The 16725-nt window shown below is 41.2% G+C and overlaps 1 protein-coding gene across 1 annotated transcript in view; it reads left to right on the top strand.

Annotated features, from left to right (window-relative positions):
• TLN2 (talin 2) overlaps window positions 1-16725 on the top strand; it is a 199780-nt gene that overhangs the window by 66639 nt on the left and 116416 nt on the right. Inside the window, exons 23-25 of the mRNA XM_047075024.1 lie at window positions 2970-3104; window positions 5043-5171; window positions 7590-7692. Of these exons, the coding sequence (XP_046930980.1) occupies window positions 2970-3104; window positions 5043-5171; window positions 7590-7692 (367 nt within the window). The remainder of the gene's footprint in view (window positions 1-2969; window positions 3105-5042; window positions 5172-7589; window positions 7693-16725) is intronic.

Here is a 16725-nt window from a genome sequence, read left to right as displayed (position 1 = left end):
CATTTTAAAGAAAACAAAATGAGAAAAGTGGTGGGAAAACTCCCTCTTTACCTACTTCTTGTCTTCAAATCCCTCAGCACTTCTGTCTGCTTGTATCTCTTGAACAGTTCCAGTGATCAGGCGATGTTCTTCCCTGTCCCTTTCTAGTTGAACCTGTCACTACAGGACCCAGTGATACATCTGTTGGGTTAATTTTTCAAGTGTCATGACTCCAACATGCAGAGACAGAACGCGAAAGTTTTAATGTTATTTCCTCACGTTATACCTACATGCAGACATACGTATTTTATGTATACATTTTTTAATTGGGATTTATTGTGTATAGACTCTTTGATTTTTATGTTAACATTTTTTTTTAATTTTTTTTTCAATGTTTTTTATTTATTTTTGGTACAGAGAGAGACAGAGCATGAACGGGGGAGGGGCAGAGAGAGAGGGAGACACAGAATGGGAAACAGGCTCCAGGCTCCGAGCCATCAGCCCAGAGCCTGACGCGGGGCTCGAACTCACGGACCGCGAGATCGTGACCTGGCTGAAGTCGGACGCTTAACCGACTGCGCCACCCAGGCGCCCCTATGTTAACATTTATATTATGAGCATTTAGCATACAGCTATGGCTCTCCTTTGTTTAGCTATTTTATCACCCCTAGGCATACAGGTTGTTTTCAATTATTTGCCATCATAAACAACCGATGATGGGATAAAGGTCTTTATCTGCGCTCTACCTTTGTACCCCTGTTGAATTATTTCCTAAGGATAAATTCCTAGAAGTAGGATTGCCAATGGCTTATTTTTATCTTTGGGACATTGAGAATTGTGACTTGGACAGGTGCTTACCTTTTCATTCAGATGGTTGGAGGGCCTGGAGCCAGTTGTATTGTCCCCACTGCAGGAAGGCTTCTAGGGTAGTATGATAGAGCCATGTAGACATGTTCCAGGGTCCACTGTATCGCCGCTCTTAGATTTCCTTTTTCTTTCGTTCTTTGAATTTTGCTATCATAGACACATCACATAGTTACAAAAATAAGGCAGAGTTAGAAATAAGTAGAAATGGGGGCACCTAGGTGGCTCTCTTGGTTAAGTGTCTGACTTCTGCTCAGGTCATGATCTTGCCATCTGTGAGTTCGAGCCCTGTGTCAGGCTCTGTGCTGACAGCTCAGAACCCGGAGCCTGCTTCAGATTCTGTGTCTCCCTCTCTCTGTGCCCCTACCCTGCTCGCACTCTGTCTGTTTCTCTCTCTCTCAGAAATAAGTGAACATTAAAAATTAAAAAAAAAAAAAGAAAGAAAGAAGTAGAAATGGAATTGACCAGAAAGTTGCTACTTTTTCAAGTTCATTCACACGTGTTGTAAAATTGTCCTTCTGGAAGGCTGAATGCATCTAAATTTCCATGTAGCAGTACGTGGAGCACATTTTCCAATACATCTTTTCCAAGTTGGGAATTCAAGCATTTAAAAAATACTTCGTTGACAATTTCTCAGTGAAGTTCTTACCGTCTGATTTTTGCATTTCCTTGATAGTCACAATGCTAAATATTTCATGTTCCAGTTGTTGTTACTATGTGAAGTTATCTACTCACATATCAGGCTGGGGTTTTTTTTTTAAGTTGTTTTTTTTTTTTTTTAACATTTATTTATTTTTGAGAGACAGCGCAAGCAGGGAAGGGACAGGGAGAGAGGGTGACACAGGATCTGAAGCAGGCTCCAGGCTCTGAGCTGTCAGCCCAGAGCCTGTCGCAGGGCTTGAACCCACAAACTGTGAGATCATGACTGAGCTGAAGTTGGACACTTAACTGACTGAGCCCCCCAGACACCCCACAGGCTGTTTTTTTTTAATGAATTGTCATGAGTTAATTAAATATTAAAAGTATTAACTTCTGCCATTAATGTTTATTTTCTGACACTTAAATTGTTTCAGCTTTATTAAGGGAAATTCTTATAACATCTATATTAAAACCCCTAAAAGTGTGTATATTCTTCGGTCCAGAGATTGTACTTTTAAAGTCCTATACAAAGAAAATTATGAACGTGTGAAAAATTTTAGCTACAAAGCCGTTTATCATACCCTGGAAAAAATGGACACATGCCCAACAACACAGGATTGAGAAATATTAATAGATGCATACATTGAAATACTATACAGCTATTAAAAATATAGAACATGTGAAACAAAAATTTGAAAAATAGAATAAAGAGGATGATCTTATTTTTGAAGATATATATGCATGCACACAGACATCCATGCATAGTGAAATTATATACTAGGTAGTGAGATGTGATGTGACAGGTCATTTTGTTTTATTTTGTCTGCCCGTATCTTTTAAAGTAGTCTGTTAGGTATATTTCAGACACAGATTAAAGAGCTATTCTAAGAAACACAAAGAAATGTATTTAATAAACTCTGTCTGCAATCTGTTTTAATGGAAACTTCAAGCCAGTATCCTAATTTTTCCCCCTCTCAATGACACATACTTTTTTCTTTTTCTTCTTCTTTCTTTCTTTTCTTTCTTTCTTTCTTTCTTTCTCTTTCTTTTTCTTTTCTTTTCTTTTCTTTTCTTTTCATTTTTCTTTTCTCTTTTCTTTTCTTCTCTTTCCTTTCCTTTCTTTCCTTTTCTTTCCTTCTTTCTTTTCTTTCTTTTTTCTTTTCTTTCTTTTTCTTTCTTTGTTTTCTTTCTTTTTTTCTTTTTCTTTCTTTGTCTTTGTCTTTTTCTTTCTTTTCCTTGTTTTCTTTCCTTCTCTTTTTCTCTTTCTCTTTCCTTCTCTGTCTTTTTCTTCCTTTTCTTTTTTTTTTTCTTTAACATTCTTAGAATGTCCTGACCCTAGAATTGGGGTGGCAATTTTCAGGGATAGTCTACATGATTTTACTCTTCCTTGTCATAGAGGAAAGTAAGTTCTGGCTTTGTTGTTTGGTCTGTGCTCTCGGACTCTTGCTGCTCAGGTGTCGTCTTACTTTCTGCTCCTCCCTTTACAGCCTGGAAGCAAGATGGTGGCCTCCGCCAAAGCCGCGGTGCCCACTGTGAGCGACCAGGCTGCAGCCATGCAGCTGAGCCAATGTGCCAAGAACCTTGCCACCAGCTTGGCAGAGCTACGTACCGCCTCGCAGAAGGCAAGTGGACCCTGTCCCAGCAGTTAGCTCATCGGGAATGGAGCTTTAGATGCCTTCCTTCTGGGTGTGACCTGTGGATGACCCAGGACCTGAACACGGCTGGGCATGTTTCCTGGCAGAGGCGTCCGTTCCATTTGCTTGATGGGGATTCGCTTTTACGGTTTTTAGCTACTGTCGCCTAGACTTAGTTTATCACTTTCCAGTTACACATGACTTGCGTCAAACTATTGTAGGTTACGTGCTCCCTGCTCCCATGCCCTGGGACAAGCAATGGTCCATGTTTCACAACCTTAAGGGAGACAGGGAGTCATCAGTTTCTTGGTGCCATGTAAATTCTAGGCCACAATAAGTAATTGCATCTTGCAGGTATTATTTTGTGAACTTCAACTATTCAGGCAGCAAAATTATTCCAGGGAGCAGGGCAGGGGGGTCATTTATAGTATCTTTTTTGCCCTGAAATCTCTTTACATCTTACATGGGAGCATTCACCTTAACAAGGTCCTCAACAGAACAGAGTTAGGGATTAGTAAGTTTCTGTCTCTAGGACTTACTTACCAATAGACCTCAGTACTGTACTGTTTGATGTGTTATTAGCATGAAATTCTGGCATGAATTCATTTTTCCTCACTGTAGCAATCCCTTTATAGAAACAAGAGGCGTCATACATGAGAAAGGGAAGAAGGTTAGAAGCTGATTTGAATTCTTGATATGAACAGTGTGCCTTATCACCAAAGAAAAATTTCCAGAGCTTTAGGATAATACTCAGTTAAAAAAAAAAAAAAAAAAAAAATCTTGAGCTGTGTTTCTCAGCCAGAGAGGTCCAAGGACCATCTGTGCTAAAGTCACCTGGGAGCATTCAGAATGCAGGTTCCTGGGCCTCACCTCTGAGCAACTGAATAAGAGTGCCTGGACAGACAGCCTGAATTTGTACATTTTACAAGTTTCTTCAGTGAGCCTTAGAGTCATCCATACCTCAACTGCTCTGGAGCAATGAGCCTCAAAGTGGGGCTCAAGCGAGACTGTCCACTGGGGAGGAAGATACTGAGAGCTTTTAAATACGTTGTTTTATATAGTGTAAGGGTTAGGAGTATAGGCTCTGGAATCCAACTACCTGCATTCAAATTCTGGCCTTGCCATCAACTAATTTTTGGTGACCTCAGCAAGTTAACCTCTCTGTGCCTCAGTTTCCCCACCTTGTAATACTGGCACATAGCAATCAATCAGTGACTATTTACTGTTGTTGTTGTCACTATTATCTAAAAAGAAAAAGAAATTAAGATTTCTCTTAAGTATTCTCTTAAGTATTTGACATACTGAGCAATAATTATACACATATAATTTATTAACGTGGGGGGGGGGCTTGATCAAAGTATTTGAAGACCAATATTTTAAATGATCAAGAGAATGAAATAGTTTTCTTAAAACAATTACGAAGGAAAAAAATCTTTAGTAATCTTCACTGTGGAAAAGTAATGGTTTATAGTCTAGAAATTTGTAGAGATTCAATAAGGTGGAAAAAGCCTTGTCTCAATAGTCCTGGGTTCATTCACTCATTCCTTCTTCATTCACTTACCACATGCTTCTCAAGTCTCTTTGTGGACACATACTGTGCGTGGTGCTGTGTCTCTAGAACCCGGACACAGTGAAGAAGGATCCTCTTAGTTTGAGCAGCAAATGCATTTCAGATCAAAATAGCTTCCAGGAGACTTTAAGTATATCCACTTTTGAAGCATACATAATTGATTATTTCGGAACGTTAGGACTGTGATCCTGAGTGAGGCTGGAAGTGCTATCAGGAAACGCTTACTCCACTTGCTTCCTGTTGCCAGTGTTGGAGAATCTCTGGGTACATCCAGAAAGGCATTTTGTACTTTGCAAAGTACTAGGGACGCTTTTCCTAGGCAGCCTTGGTACACATATTCCCAACTCTGTTGACAGGCCCATGAAGCCTGTGGTCCGATGGAAATTGACTCAGCTCTGAGCACCGTGCAGACACTTAAGAATGAACTGCAGGATGCCAAGATGGCTGCTGTGGAAAGTCAACTGAAACCACTTCCAGGGGAAACGGTAAGGAAATTCTGGAGCCCACTGGGGGTGGGACTCTGCCTTATGGTACGATCATGGTGAGGCATTTTTAGAAGCTGGAGTTGGTGTGCTTGAATTTCTGACATTGTGAAGGCAAAGCCTTAAAATAGCCCCATATTTAAGCACTGGGTTGAGTAAAAGATGGCCCTGAAGGGGCCTCTGGTAATGGTTGTGTGGCTTGGGGTTTGGCTGAGGATGAACAAGTGTCTGTTAATGATCATTACTCTTTTCATAAACAAGACACATCCTAGTGTTTTAGTCCCATGTTGTGAACCCACAGCATTTTTTAAGAAGCATGTCCATTGCAGCTAGAGGAGCTAGATTTTAAAATTTAGGAGTTCTAGGGGCGTCTGGGCGGGTCAGTCAGTTAAGGGTCCTGACTCTTAGCTCAGCTCAGGTTATGATCTCAGGTTTTGTGAGTTGTGCCCCACATCAGGCTCTGTGCTGACAGCTTAGAGCCTGCTTGGGATTCTTTCCTCTGTCCCTCACCTGCTCACACTCATTTGCACTCTCTCAAAATAAATAAACACTTATAAAATAAATTTCAAAAAAGTAGGAGTTCTAGAATCTAGCTCCAGCTTATATCCTCTACTAGCTCTAGATAAGTCTTGGATCTCCTCTGTGTCTCAGATATTTCATCTATGAAATGGATGGCAATGATGTCATTAAGGTTGACACAGAAAATACTTTCAATAGTCATTTGAAAAAACATTTCCTTAGTGCAAGTCACTAGGATGGACAATGACAAAGAACTTTAATACAGTACAGTCACAACAGTCAGTGGAATGATGGCAACAGAGATCTAATTTGATGATGTTATGGTACCTCCTGAGGCCTGTCAGGGCTTTCTTGGCTAAGATTTTACCAGGTCTTCTCGTTTGTACGTACCTCCTTTTCCACATTACTGAACATTGCTAATAAATACCACCATTTATTAAGTACCTCGTAAGCACTGTATACACACAAAATCAATCTAGTTGTAACCTTAATGAGCGAGTTCTGTTAATCCCATCTTATAGCTGAGAAACCAGAGGTGTGGAGGTAGGTTGTCACTATTCTGTGTGGTTATCTACCAGCTAGTGGTAGAGCCAGGGTTTGAATGCAGACTTATAGGACTCAAAAACCCATGCTTTTGATCGCTCATGTTGAGAGCTTCTACTCTTGACTACTGCTGCTCTTTGGGTGAACTGAAAACTTGTGGAATCTTAGAAGGAGACTTAAAAAGCACCAAATTCACCATGCAACAATGCCTGGTACATATGAAGCCCTCAGAAAATATGTGTGAAATCAAGCTACTGTGAAGTAGTAAAGACGAGGAAACTCAGGCTCAGAGAAGTTAAGTCACCTAAGGTCGCTTAGCTAATGATGAATCAGGACTGGCTGTAGGGCCAGCAGCTTTGTAATGTGGTCCACATGACCCTTTACAAACTCTTGCTCCAGGGAGCCCAAGAGAGGCTGACATGACAGGAATCCTGCCTTTTATGTAAATCAACTGGTCAGTTAGAATGCAACAAACACGATGTAATTTTTAAGAAAATTGTTTGCCCCAAAGGAATGTGTGTGCAGCATTATAACACATTGTTGGCTGCAATGGACCAGGCTCTTTTTTATTTGAAGGCACTGCCTCTCGGGAAGCATGTTGTGGAATTAAAAAATGCACATGCTCTCTGATGCCTTTCTGCACTCTTGCGGTGTGCCTGGAGGTTCTGTTCCAAAATGCTGTCCTCATCTAGTAATCAAATAATTATCCATACCCTGGACCTTCAGTAACTTTGTCCTCTGAATTATTTATTCATTTTACGAAGCAACATGATGTGCTATTCACGGGAAGCAAGCACTTCGCCCATTTTCATAATCTCATTTACCACGGCAAACCTCTCTTTCTATTGCATTTCCTTCTGGTTAGAACTCCTCAAAGTATAAAGATTGAAATTAACAATGTTAATGGTCCCACACACCAGGAAGGTGGTACCACTGGATGACTGCCCACTTCCTGCCAAGGCATAATTAATTCTCGCTAAGGATTTGTTGCAGACTTTCTAAATTAGCTTCAAAAGGCATAATGCTAATAGCTACCATTTGTTGAGTACCTACATTGATTCTGAGAACTTTCTGAGCTTAGGCATTAGGATCTCCTTAGGAAACCAAGGCATGGCGAGGTTCAGTAACCTGCCCAATCTCTCACAGTTAGCATGTGGGGGAAGGAAGTAGAGGGCAGGAGCATGAACCCAAATTTGTTCTGAAACATGGGCTTTTTCCCCTCTTTGACCCTACTCAGCATTACTGGTATTAGGGGGGAAAAAGCTAAGGCCCACGTTTGATGTGCATTGTTTTTATGCTAGGACTTCAGTGTATGTTTCTTTTCTTCTAAGCTGTCTTCCCCTTTGGATATTCTTATAGCTGGAAAAATGTGCTCAAGACCTGGGAAGTACATCCAAGGCAGTGGGCTCCTCCATGGCTCAGCTCCTAACCTGTGCTGCGCAAGGCAATGAGCACTACACAGGTGAGACTCACTCTTTTTGTGATTCCCTGTGGCCAGGTGCAGGCTCCTGGGTGTGGGCTGAGGGGTTCGGCAGCTGACGTTCATGGACTTGACCATGAACCTGACTTTGTTTTTCAACAGCGATTTACAGATTTTTCAAGCACTTTCCATTTGCTTGTTACTAGGCTTCATACTGTTAATAGGCTTCATATAAGACGAATCCAATATGATCACTCCAAACTATTTGTGGATCACCCCTACTAGCCTATAAGCAAACAGTAATTATAAACTTCTGGAACTATCTATGTGGGACTCTTGAAATCCCAGTAAAGTAAAGGAATAAAAAAAAAAGAGGAAAAGAAGATGACAATAAGATTTGAGTGAAATTTTCAAACATGGAAGGAGGCAGATGAGTGGTAGCAGACAGAGCCAGTGAACTAAAGGCCTCCCAGGATAGGGCAGCCAACAACAAACAAGCTGATTTGTACTGTAAAACCCTGGGAAGGTTTGATTATTGGAGACACCAGTTACCCCCAAAGGCAGGAGACACCCTTAAACAGGAGTCTGTACAAGAAACAGCTTGTGTAATTATCAGCTCTAGGAAAAACACCAGGATATAAGGAAACATCTCCCTAGTAGGAAGAAGACCTAATAGGAAGTCTATAGCTACCTCAAATGGAAACTTCAAGAAGTTTCATTGTAAGCCCATTATTGGAAAGAGGAAATGTGTCAGAAGAAAGCTCAAAGAGCTGAAGTGGTTCTAGGAGAGGAATGGGGAACTCTGGGATGGGGAGGAGTAGTTATAAATAGTTGGTTTTGTTACATGGTAGTACTGCTTGCCTTTGGAACACACACACACACACACTGTTAGTGAGGTATAATATACATCTAGAAGAGAGCGTTAAGTCCTAAATGTAGACCTTCATGAGTTATCACAAATGGAACGCACCCAAAACATCACCACCATGATCAAGTAATGGGACATTTTCAACACCCACATGTGCCCTCTGCTCCCTGCCCCTCATTATATTCCCTCCTGTCTCCCAGAGGTAAACACCCATGACTTGTAACAGCATTAATTGATTTGCTTGTTTGTAACTATGAAGGAAATCATGCAGATGTGTCCTTGTGTCTTCACTGTCTTTTCAGGCATTACATTGTGAGATTCATGTGATATAGGCAGCAGTTCTTACATTTCTGTTGCTTCCTGTAATATTTTATTGGATGACCATACCTATTTGAGACTTGATCCCTTTGATGGGTAAAGCTGTGGACAGTTCTAGGACATGCTGTTTAGTGGGCATAAATAAGCATTTTCTTAATAGATACCTAGAAATGGAATTGCTGGGTGCCAGGCTGTGCTTGGCTCTAGCTACCTTCCTTCGGGCACTGGTGTATGAAAGTTCCAGCTGTTCACATCCTTGTCTCCACTTTCTGTTGTCAGCCATGGTCATTCTGCTGAGTGGGTGTAGTATCCTATTATGGTTCTGATTTTTATTTCCTTGAAAAGCAGTGCATTTGAGGATTTTTTCATATACTAGTTGGCCATCTGGATATCTTGTGAAGTGTCTGTTCATGTCTTTTGCTCTTTAAAAAAAAAAAAAAAACAAACTTTGAGGGGCACCTTGGTGGCTGAGTCCGTTAAGCATCCGACATTGGCTCAGGTCACGATCTCATGGTTCCTGAGTTCCAGCCCTGCGTCAGGCTCTGTGCTGACAGTTCAGAGACTGGAGCCTGCTTCAGATTCTGTGTCTCCCTCTCTCTCTCTCCCCTCCCTGGCTCATTTTCTCTCCCTCTCCCTCCCTCCCTTTCTCTCTCTCTCTCTCTCAAAAATAACTCAAACTTTCATTTTTAACGTTTGTTTATCTTTGTATTTGTTGTAGGAAGCCCTTTTCATTTCCATGTATTTTTTATCTTGGAGCTTACCTTTTGCTCTCAAAGTTGTTCCTTGGTGAATAGATTTTTTTACAATTTTAATGTAGTTCAATTTACAGCTCTTTCCCTTAAGGTTAGTCACTGTGTCCTTTGCAAAAATTTTACCTCCAGAATCATTAAGTACTCTTTTCTGTCGCTGTCTAGAAGCTTTGTTGTTTTACTTTCTATACTTAGAAGTACGATCCATCTAAAATTGAGTTTTGTATGTGAGCAAACACAACAAGTGGTGTATCCCACACCACTTGTTGAAGCAACCATCATATCCCCAGAAGTCTTCAGTTTTCTCTGTCATTAGTTAAGGGAACTTTTATGAGAATCAGTTTCTGATCTTTAGATTCTTTTCCAATGACTTAATTGCCTCTCCCTACCTTAGTACCACACTTTGCTAATTACTGCGGTTTTATACTAAGTATTAATATCTGATTATATAAGTCCTCTGACTTTAAGTGCTGACTATTCTTAACCCTTTGCCTTTCCAAACAAATTCTACCATCAGCCTGTCAGTTTCCACTCCCCAAAAAGACCTGCTTATTTTTTCCTTTTTCTAAATTGGAGTTACATTGAATCAATTTGGGGATAAGGAACCTTTTTATATTAGTGAGGTTTCTAATCTGTGAATATGTCTTGTCCTTGCACTTAGATTTTCTTTTTAATACTGTTTTATAGCTCTATGTATATAGTTTTGTGCGTTTGTTTTCATTAGGGTGTGCATGATCTGTTTTGTCCCATTGTCAACTTTGCTATATGCTTTTGTTTAACTGGTATGTTATAAGCATCATGTATTTGTTGTTTTGCAGAGAGAGGGGTTGTTGATGCAACAATCTTTTTTTTTCAGCTGGACTATTTGTTCCATTTACCTATAACGTAATGACTGATATATTGGGATTTTAATCTAGCCTTTTACTATTTGTTTTCTGAATGTCTTACCTGTTCTGGATTCCTTTCTTGCCTTTCTTCACATTCATATGTATCTGTTACATTCTGTCTGCCCTTGACGAGCTTGTTAGTTGTATATTCATTGACTATCCTATGATTTTAAAAGTCTAACATGAGTTAGTATGTTCACCTCTTCCTGGACAGTACAAGAATCTTGGAACACTTGAACTCCCTTCACCTTTCTTCCCTCTCGTTCATTATTGCCATTTTTGTGTGTTTTAATTACACAGATATATCAGTCTTCTCAATACAGTCTCCATATTGTTTCATTTGGTCAGTATCCATTTAGAGTCCCCTCCATATTTACCCCTCCCATTGCTCTTTGTTCCTTCCTGCTTCTCCCATGTGCCTCCACTTGGGATTATTTCCTTTCTGCCTGAAGAAGTCCTTTCATTTGCCTTAGTACGAGTCAACTGGTAACAAATTCTGTCCATTTTTGTCTGCATCCACCTTTGTCGTGCCTTTATTTTTGGTGGGTAATTTCATTTATAAAATTTTAAGTTGGCAGTTATTTTATGACAGCCCTTTGAAGATGTTATTCCATTGTCATCTGGCTTTCTTGATTTCTGTTGTGAAGTCAGCTGTCAGTGTCCTTTTGTAAAGGTAATATGGTTTTCTTTAGCCCCTCTACTAGCTTTTTGAATGAAAGAAGTTTTATTGTGTGTTTATCCTGCCTTGGGTTTTAGTACTGTTTGAGAATGGGATTTGTTATCTTACATCAGTTTTGGAAATCTCTCAAGCACTGTATTTTCACGTAGTGATTCTGCCCCATTTTTTCTGTCTTCTCTGAAGATTCCAGTTACTGTCTCTATGGGGCATTTCCACTGTTTAGCCTACCTCTTCTTCTTTCCCATGTTTGCTGTGATTTTTCTCCTCCATGTGTTTTTCTCAGCATTCTCCTTTGATGAGTCTGCAGCTCACTGTTCCTCTCCTTAGCTGTGTCTACTCTGCTTTTAGCCTCTTCTGAGTTTTTAATTTGAAATGTCCTATTTTTCAGTTTGATAAAAGCCTCTTGATAGTTTTCTTGCACTTTCCAAACTTTGGATGCTGAAATTTTCTATCTTGCCATCTAATTTCTTCAACATAGTTATCACAAGTTATTGAAAGTCCTGGTCCAGTAATTCCAATATCTGGATCACCTGTGGGCCTGTATTCATTGTCATTTTTCTCCGTTTTCAGCCGTTGGTCTTACCTCCTGCTGTTGCTGATATTTTTTAATCTAATGCTAGACATGGGTACTTTAAATTGAAGAGATGGTCTGAGGCTCTGAATTGTGTTTTTTTCACTACAGAGGATTATTCTTTGTTTCTGGCATGTAGTGAACATCTAAGCAGATCACTGTAATATGGGTAGGGACGGAGCTGATTGGAAACTGTGTGGTCTATTTCCAGTTTGTTTTTTATGGGATAGCCCTTTGTGCATCCCATCAAAGCATCTGTGATGTTTACCAAGGACATTGCCTTTCATGGGCTCACAACTGTCTTTAATTCTCCCAGCCCCATGAGATTGCAGGAAGTTTTGCTCAGCTCCTGGGCAACAGTTTACAAATTAAGGAATGCCTTGAAGGGAAAAGTGGCACTGTACCTCCCTCTCTGTGCTTTTTTTCTCTTTAAAATCTTGTCCCTCTTGGGATGCCTGGGTGGCTCAGGCAGTTAAGCACTAGACTCTTGATTTCAGCTCAGGTCATGATCTGAAGGTTCGTGAGTTTGAGCCCCACATCAGGCTCCACACTGACAGTGCAAAGCCTGCTTGGGATTCTTTCTCTCCCTCTCTCTCTCTGCCCCTTCCCCATTCTCATTCTCTTTCTCTCTCTCTCTCTCTCTCTCTCTCTCTCTCTCTCTCTCTCTCAAAATAATCTTTTAAAAAATGAAATTAAAATAAAATAAAATCTTATTCCTCTTAGTGCCTTGGTCTCTCTCCACTGCCATCAAATAGATGTTTTGTATGATTTTTCCAATGAGGGGGAACTTATCTGCAATAAGTTATTCTGCCATTATGATAATCAAGGTTTTCTTTGATTTTTTTAACACTCTGTGTATCTATTACTTTAAAAACAGAGCACAATAGGAGTGCAAAAAGAGTTCTCCGTAGTATAATACAGTACCTGCAATAATAAGAATTTTGTCCTAACGGGAGAGTAAGAGAAGCTGTCAAAGAGAACTGGCCACCTGATCAGGGTTTTAAGGATTGCTTAGCATTCATTTAGTGTTCAAGGAGAAGGAAAAGTATTTATAAATTCTTACAAGGCATAGGGTACATGGGAGATGCAAGCTTCAAGAAATTCTACACCTTTCTGGAATCTTGCCAAGCTTGGTACAGCTGATGAAATGCCTCTTTAATGGAGGGAAGATTCCTTTATAGGTTCCATCATTTGATACTGATAACATCTAGGATGACAGACTGTCTAGTCTGTGTGTGAAAATAGCCTGGAAGTAGCACCATTTAGTTTTGGCAGGCGCTGAATGGGTGGTTGGGGGGATGGGAACAGTGTGTATCAAGTCCCAAAGGGAAGAGAAAAGACTGACCAAGTGACCTTGAGGAGGGTTCAGGCAAAAGGCAAGCAGGAGAGGAGTAAAAACTTAAGGATGGAAAGGGAGACTGGGTCAGCTCCTAAAGAGCCTCGTAAGCCACCTTAAATAATTTAAAACTTAAGAGCATGTGAAGACAGTGAAGAGTTTTCATCCATGGACACAGTTTAGATTGCCTTTTAAATAGGTTGCCCTTCCTCTCCTATGCAGATAAAGTGAGGAAAACAAAGTTGGAGGCAGGAAGATGAGGGTGAATGCTGCTGCATTCATCCACCTGAGAGATGGGAGTGGCCTGCAGAAGAAATGAACAGATGAATTAAAGAAAAAGAGACCTGACAGCTGTTGGTTGACTGGTCAGGGACTGGCAGGGATGGAAGTAAGGAAAACAACATGGACACTCAAGTGTTTGGCCTGAGAGCTGAATGAAGCACAGGGCCATGGGCAGGCATGGTGGGCTGGAGTTCAGGGATTCCAGATTCAACTATAGATGTATTCAGTTTGAAGCATCTCCAGGTCAAGGTCCCCATTAGGCAGCTAGGTATTTGCCTTTGAAACTCAGTAGAGAAGTTTTGACTGGAGACGATGTTCCTTAACTGTTGAATACAATGATAACAATTGAAACTGAAGAAGTATGAACAAGTTTGCCGAGAGGGAGTGGTAGAGCAAGAAAAATTATCACAAGTAACTCTGGATAACGCAAATATTTAACAAGAAGAAGGCTAAGCAGCAAAGGAGATGTTTGAAAGAAGTGAGAATGTGCAGCCTTGGAAAGAGCAAGAAAACCTGGAGAAAGGGAGGTGTCTAGAGCCAGAGAGGTAGTTGCTACCCAGAAAGTTGCCTGAGAGAGAGAGGCTTAGGGGAAGCATCCATTGGCTCTGGGAAAAACAGGGTCACTCTTCTTGTTGGAGGCAAGTCCTCGTAAGTTCGAAAATGGCTGGTAAGGAAGGAGAGAGAACGTACGTGTGGACAGCGTCTCCCTGGGTCTCAGCCGCTGCTGGGCTAGATTCTAACACAGATGTGTTTTTGTTGGGCTGCTATCCAAATGTATCCAAACCACATTTCTGCTTGGCTGAATATGGTGGCATATAGACCTCTTTTCAGATCCTGTATGACAGATTAAAAACCTGTGGCATACCAGGTTTTTACCCTGTGAGCTTGCTATGTCATCTACTGCTGTCTACACACAACCTACGTGAATTCTAATCAGCGGTGGCTGCCATTACAGAGAATTTCACTGCATCGCTGATCGCTGAGGAATCTTCTTAATGCTTGTTCCTGAACGTAATTTAAGATCCAGATAGCAAGAATACCGTGAAAACAATTGGTGTCTTCAAAGCATTGTGGTTGTTGAGACTGCAGTCTGCTTTTGTGTTGCCCACTGGCAATTCTGGCTGTGTAATGTACCCTGGACTATATGAACATTTTTGTTCGGAGGGTGGTATTTGCCTGCAGACCTGACCCTGATGAATGTCATCATTACCATCGAGAATGTTGCTGTGAACTAAGCCGTATGTAGCCATAGATGTTCATCGGGCTCCTGGCCTCTTGTTCCATTCCTTTGATGGTGTAGCTTCCTCTTCCTTGGAAACCTGATTCCTCCTAAGAGGATCCCTGAGGTGCCTTGAGATTTCATAGTGATTCCTCAGCAGAAAACACATGGGATAGACTAGCCTAAGCTCTTGGCATTCAGCTCCTCTGGTTTCTGCCTTTTTAAAAAAAATGTCTGGGTCTGTAAAAGGTTTTTCAGTAAATGATTTTTGCATAAATGTGACTTTTCTAATTGTACGTGATAAATGTTTCATTCTCTCAAAGTCGTATACAGCTCAAATAGACATGGACTCAGGAGACTATATAATAAATGGGAAGGAAAGGGGAGATGTCGAGAAATCACAGCCTGGAATTTTCAACAGAGCAGTGATCTCAGCCTCCTAAAACTGGTGGGAAACCGAGGCCCTGAGGGAAAAGGCAGCAGTCTAGGCCACACAGCTAATCAGCTACAGAGCCAGAGGTGGATGAGGCCTTAACCACATCTGGTGCCTTTCTGAGCAAGGGCATCCTTCAACCCTGTGCCAGAAGCTTAAACATAAAAAGGAATTGACTGTTCCACTCCGCTTGTTTCTCTCCTTCACATTCGCTTTATTTATCTTTGTGTTTTCTCTTCTGGGCTTCCCCTTTGCCATAAAAAAAAAAAAAAAACAAAACAAAACAAAAAAAAAAAAACACTTTGTTTAAAATTCTTTCATACCGCACGTTGCATTCAGAAGTGCCGGGTGATAAACGGTGGATTGGCAGCTTTGTAATTTGCCCTGATTAGATTGTAGAGTTATGTCCCAGCTGTGTGACTTACTAAATATTTACAGATTCGCGAGTCTGCCGTGCTGCAAAGTTGCCTTGTTTTATGGATGCAGGGCCTCGCACATTACTGTATTATGGCGCCTCATCCTCCATAAGGAGACGACCACCTGCTGCTTCTGCTGATGCAGCAGAAGCCACGGCTGGTAAAGGCCCCCTTCAGAGGCGCCCAGAGACCGTCCCGCTGAAGCTTTAGACAATCGTCACCTCGAAGCTGAGCGCAAGAGAAACTGATGTGTGTCAGTTTCACGCAGATGGTGTATGTTCCAGCAGGAATCCCTCCTAGTTCTCTACCCCAAAGAGCACTGTGCAGAGAGTCTGACCCAGAAGCTTAAGAATCCTCAGATCTAGCCCCCGCACTGCCTCTGAAAGTGTGTCACAGACAAGATACCCCTCAGTGCTAGACCTCCTCTATGAAGGAGTTGGGTGAGATCTGCTTTAAGGTGGGTTCTTCTGCATTTCTCAGGGTGTCCAGGTTCTCTTGTTACGTGCTCTGGCACTTTAGCCTTCATCTTCTGCTTGGCTATGCCAGGCCCTCAGTGCCACGTAGGAACGTTCGTGTCCATTTTATGGCAGATGGTACTATAATTTTTAACAACTAGTTTGTATTCATAGTTGATCTCCACATCCCATCATCCTTAGAAGCGAGTTTAAAGATGAACAGGCAGGGGGTGCCTGGGTGGTTCAGTCAGTTAAGCATCCAACTTCGGCTCAGGTTATCATCTCACAGCTTATAAGCTCGAGACCCGCATCAGGCTCTGTGCTGATAGCTCAAAGCTCAGAGCCTCGAGCCTGCTTCGAATTCTGTGTCCCCTTCTCTCTTTTCCCCTTCCCTGCTCACTCTCTGTCTCTCTCTCTCTCTCTCTCGTTATTTAAATAAATAAACATTTAAAAAATAAAAAATTAATGAAAAATAAAAATTAGTAAAAAATAAATAAAGACGAACAGGCACTTCCCAAAGGAAGATGTACAGATGGCCACTGAGTGTATGAAAAGGTACTCAACATCATTACTCCTTAGGGATATAAAAGTTAAACCGCAGTGAGCTACGATCATACGCCCACCAGAATGGCTAAAATAAAAAAATCTGACAATAGCAAGTTTTGGCTAGGATGTAGGGCAACTGGAACTCTGATACGTTGCTGGTGGAGCGCGTCATAGTAAAACCATTCTGAAAAGGTTTTGTAGCGTCCTCTAAAGCTAAACTTCCTCTAAGACACAGTAATTCCGCTCCAAGGTTATATCCAAGAGAAATGATTCCCTATGTCCACTTACATACATGAAAGAAATGCAGGAAAGTTAC

Source organism: Lynx rufus, unplaced genomic scaffold (assembly GCF_022079265.1).
Source record: "Lynx rufus isolate CCGP_SWC_20201006 ecotype Redwood Valley unplaced genomic scaffold, mLynRuf1.p SCAF_13, whole genome shotgun sequence".
Taxonomy (NCBI): Eukaryota; Metazoa; Chordata; class Mammalia; order Carnivora; family Felidae; genus Lynx; species Lynx rufus.
This window is presented reverse-complemented; position numbering and strand designations above follow the sequence as displayed.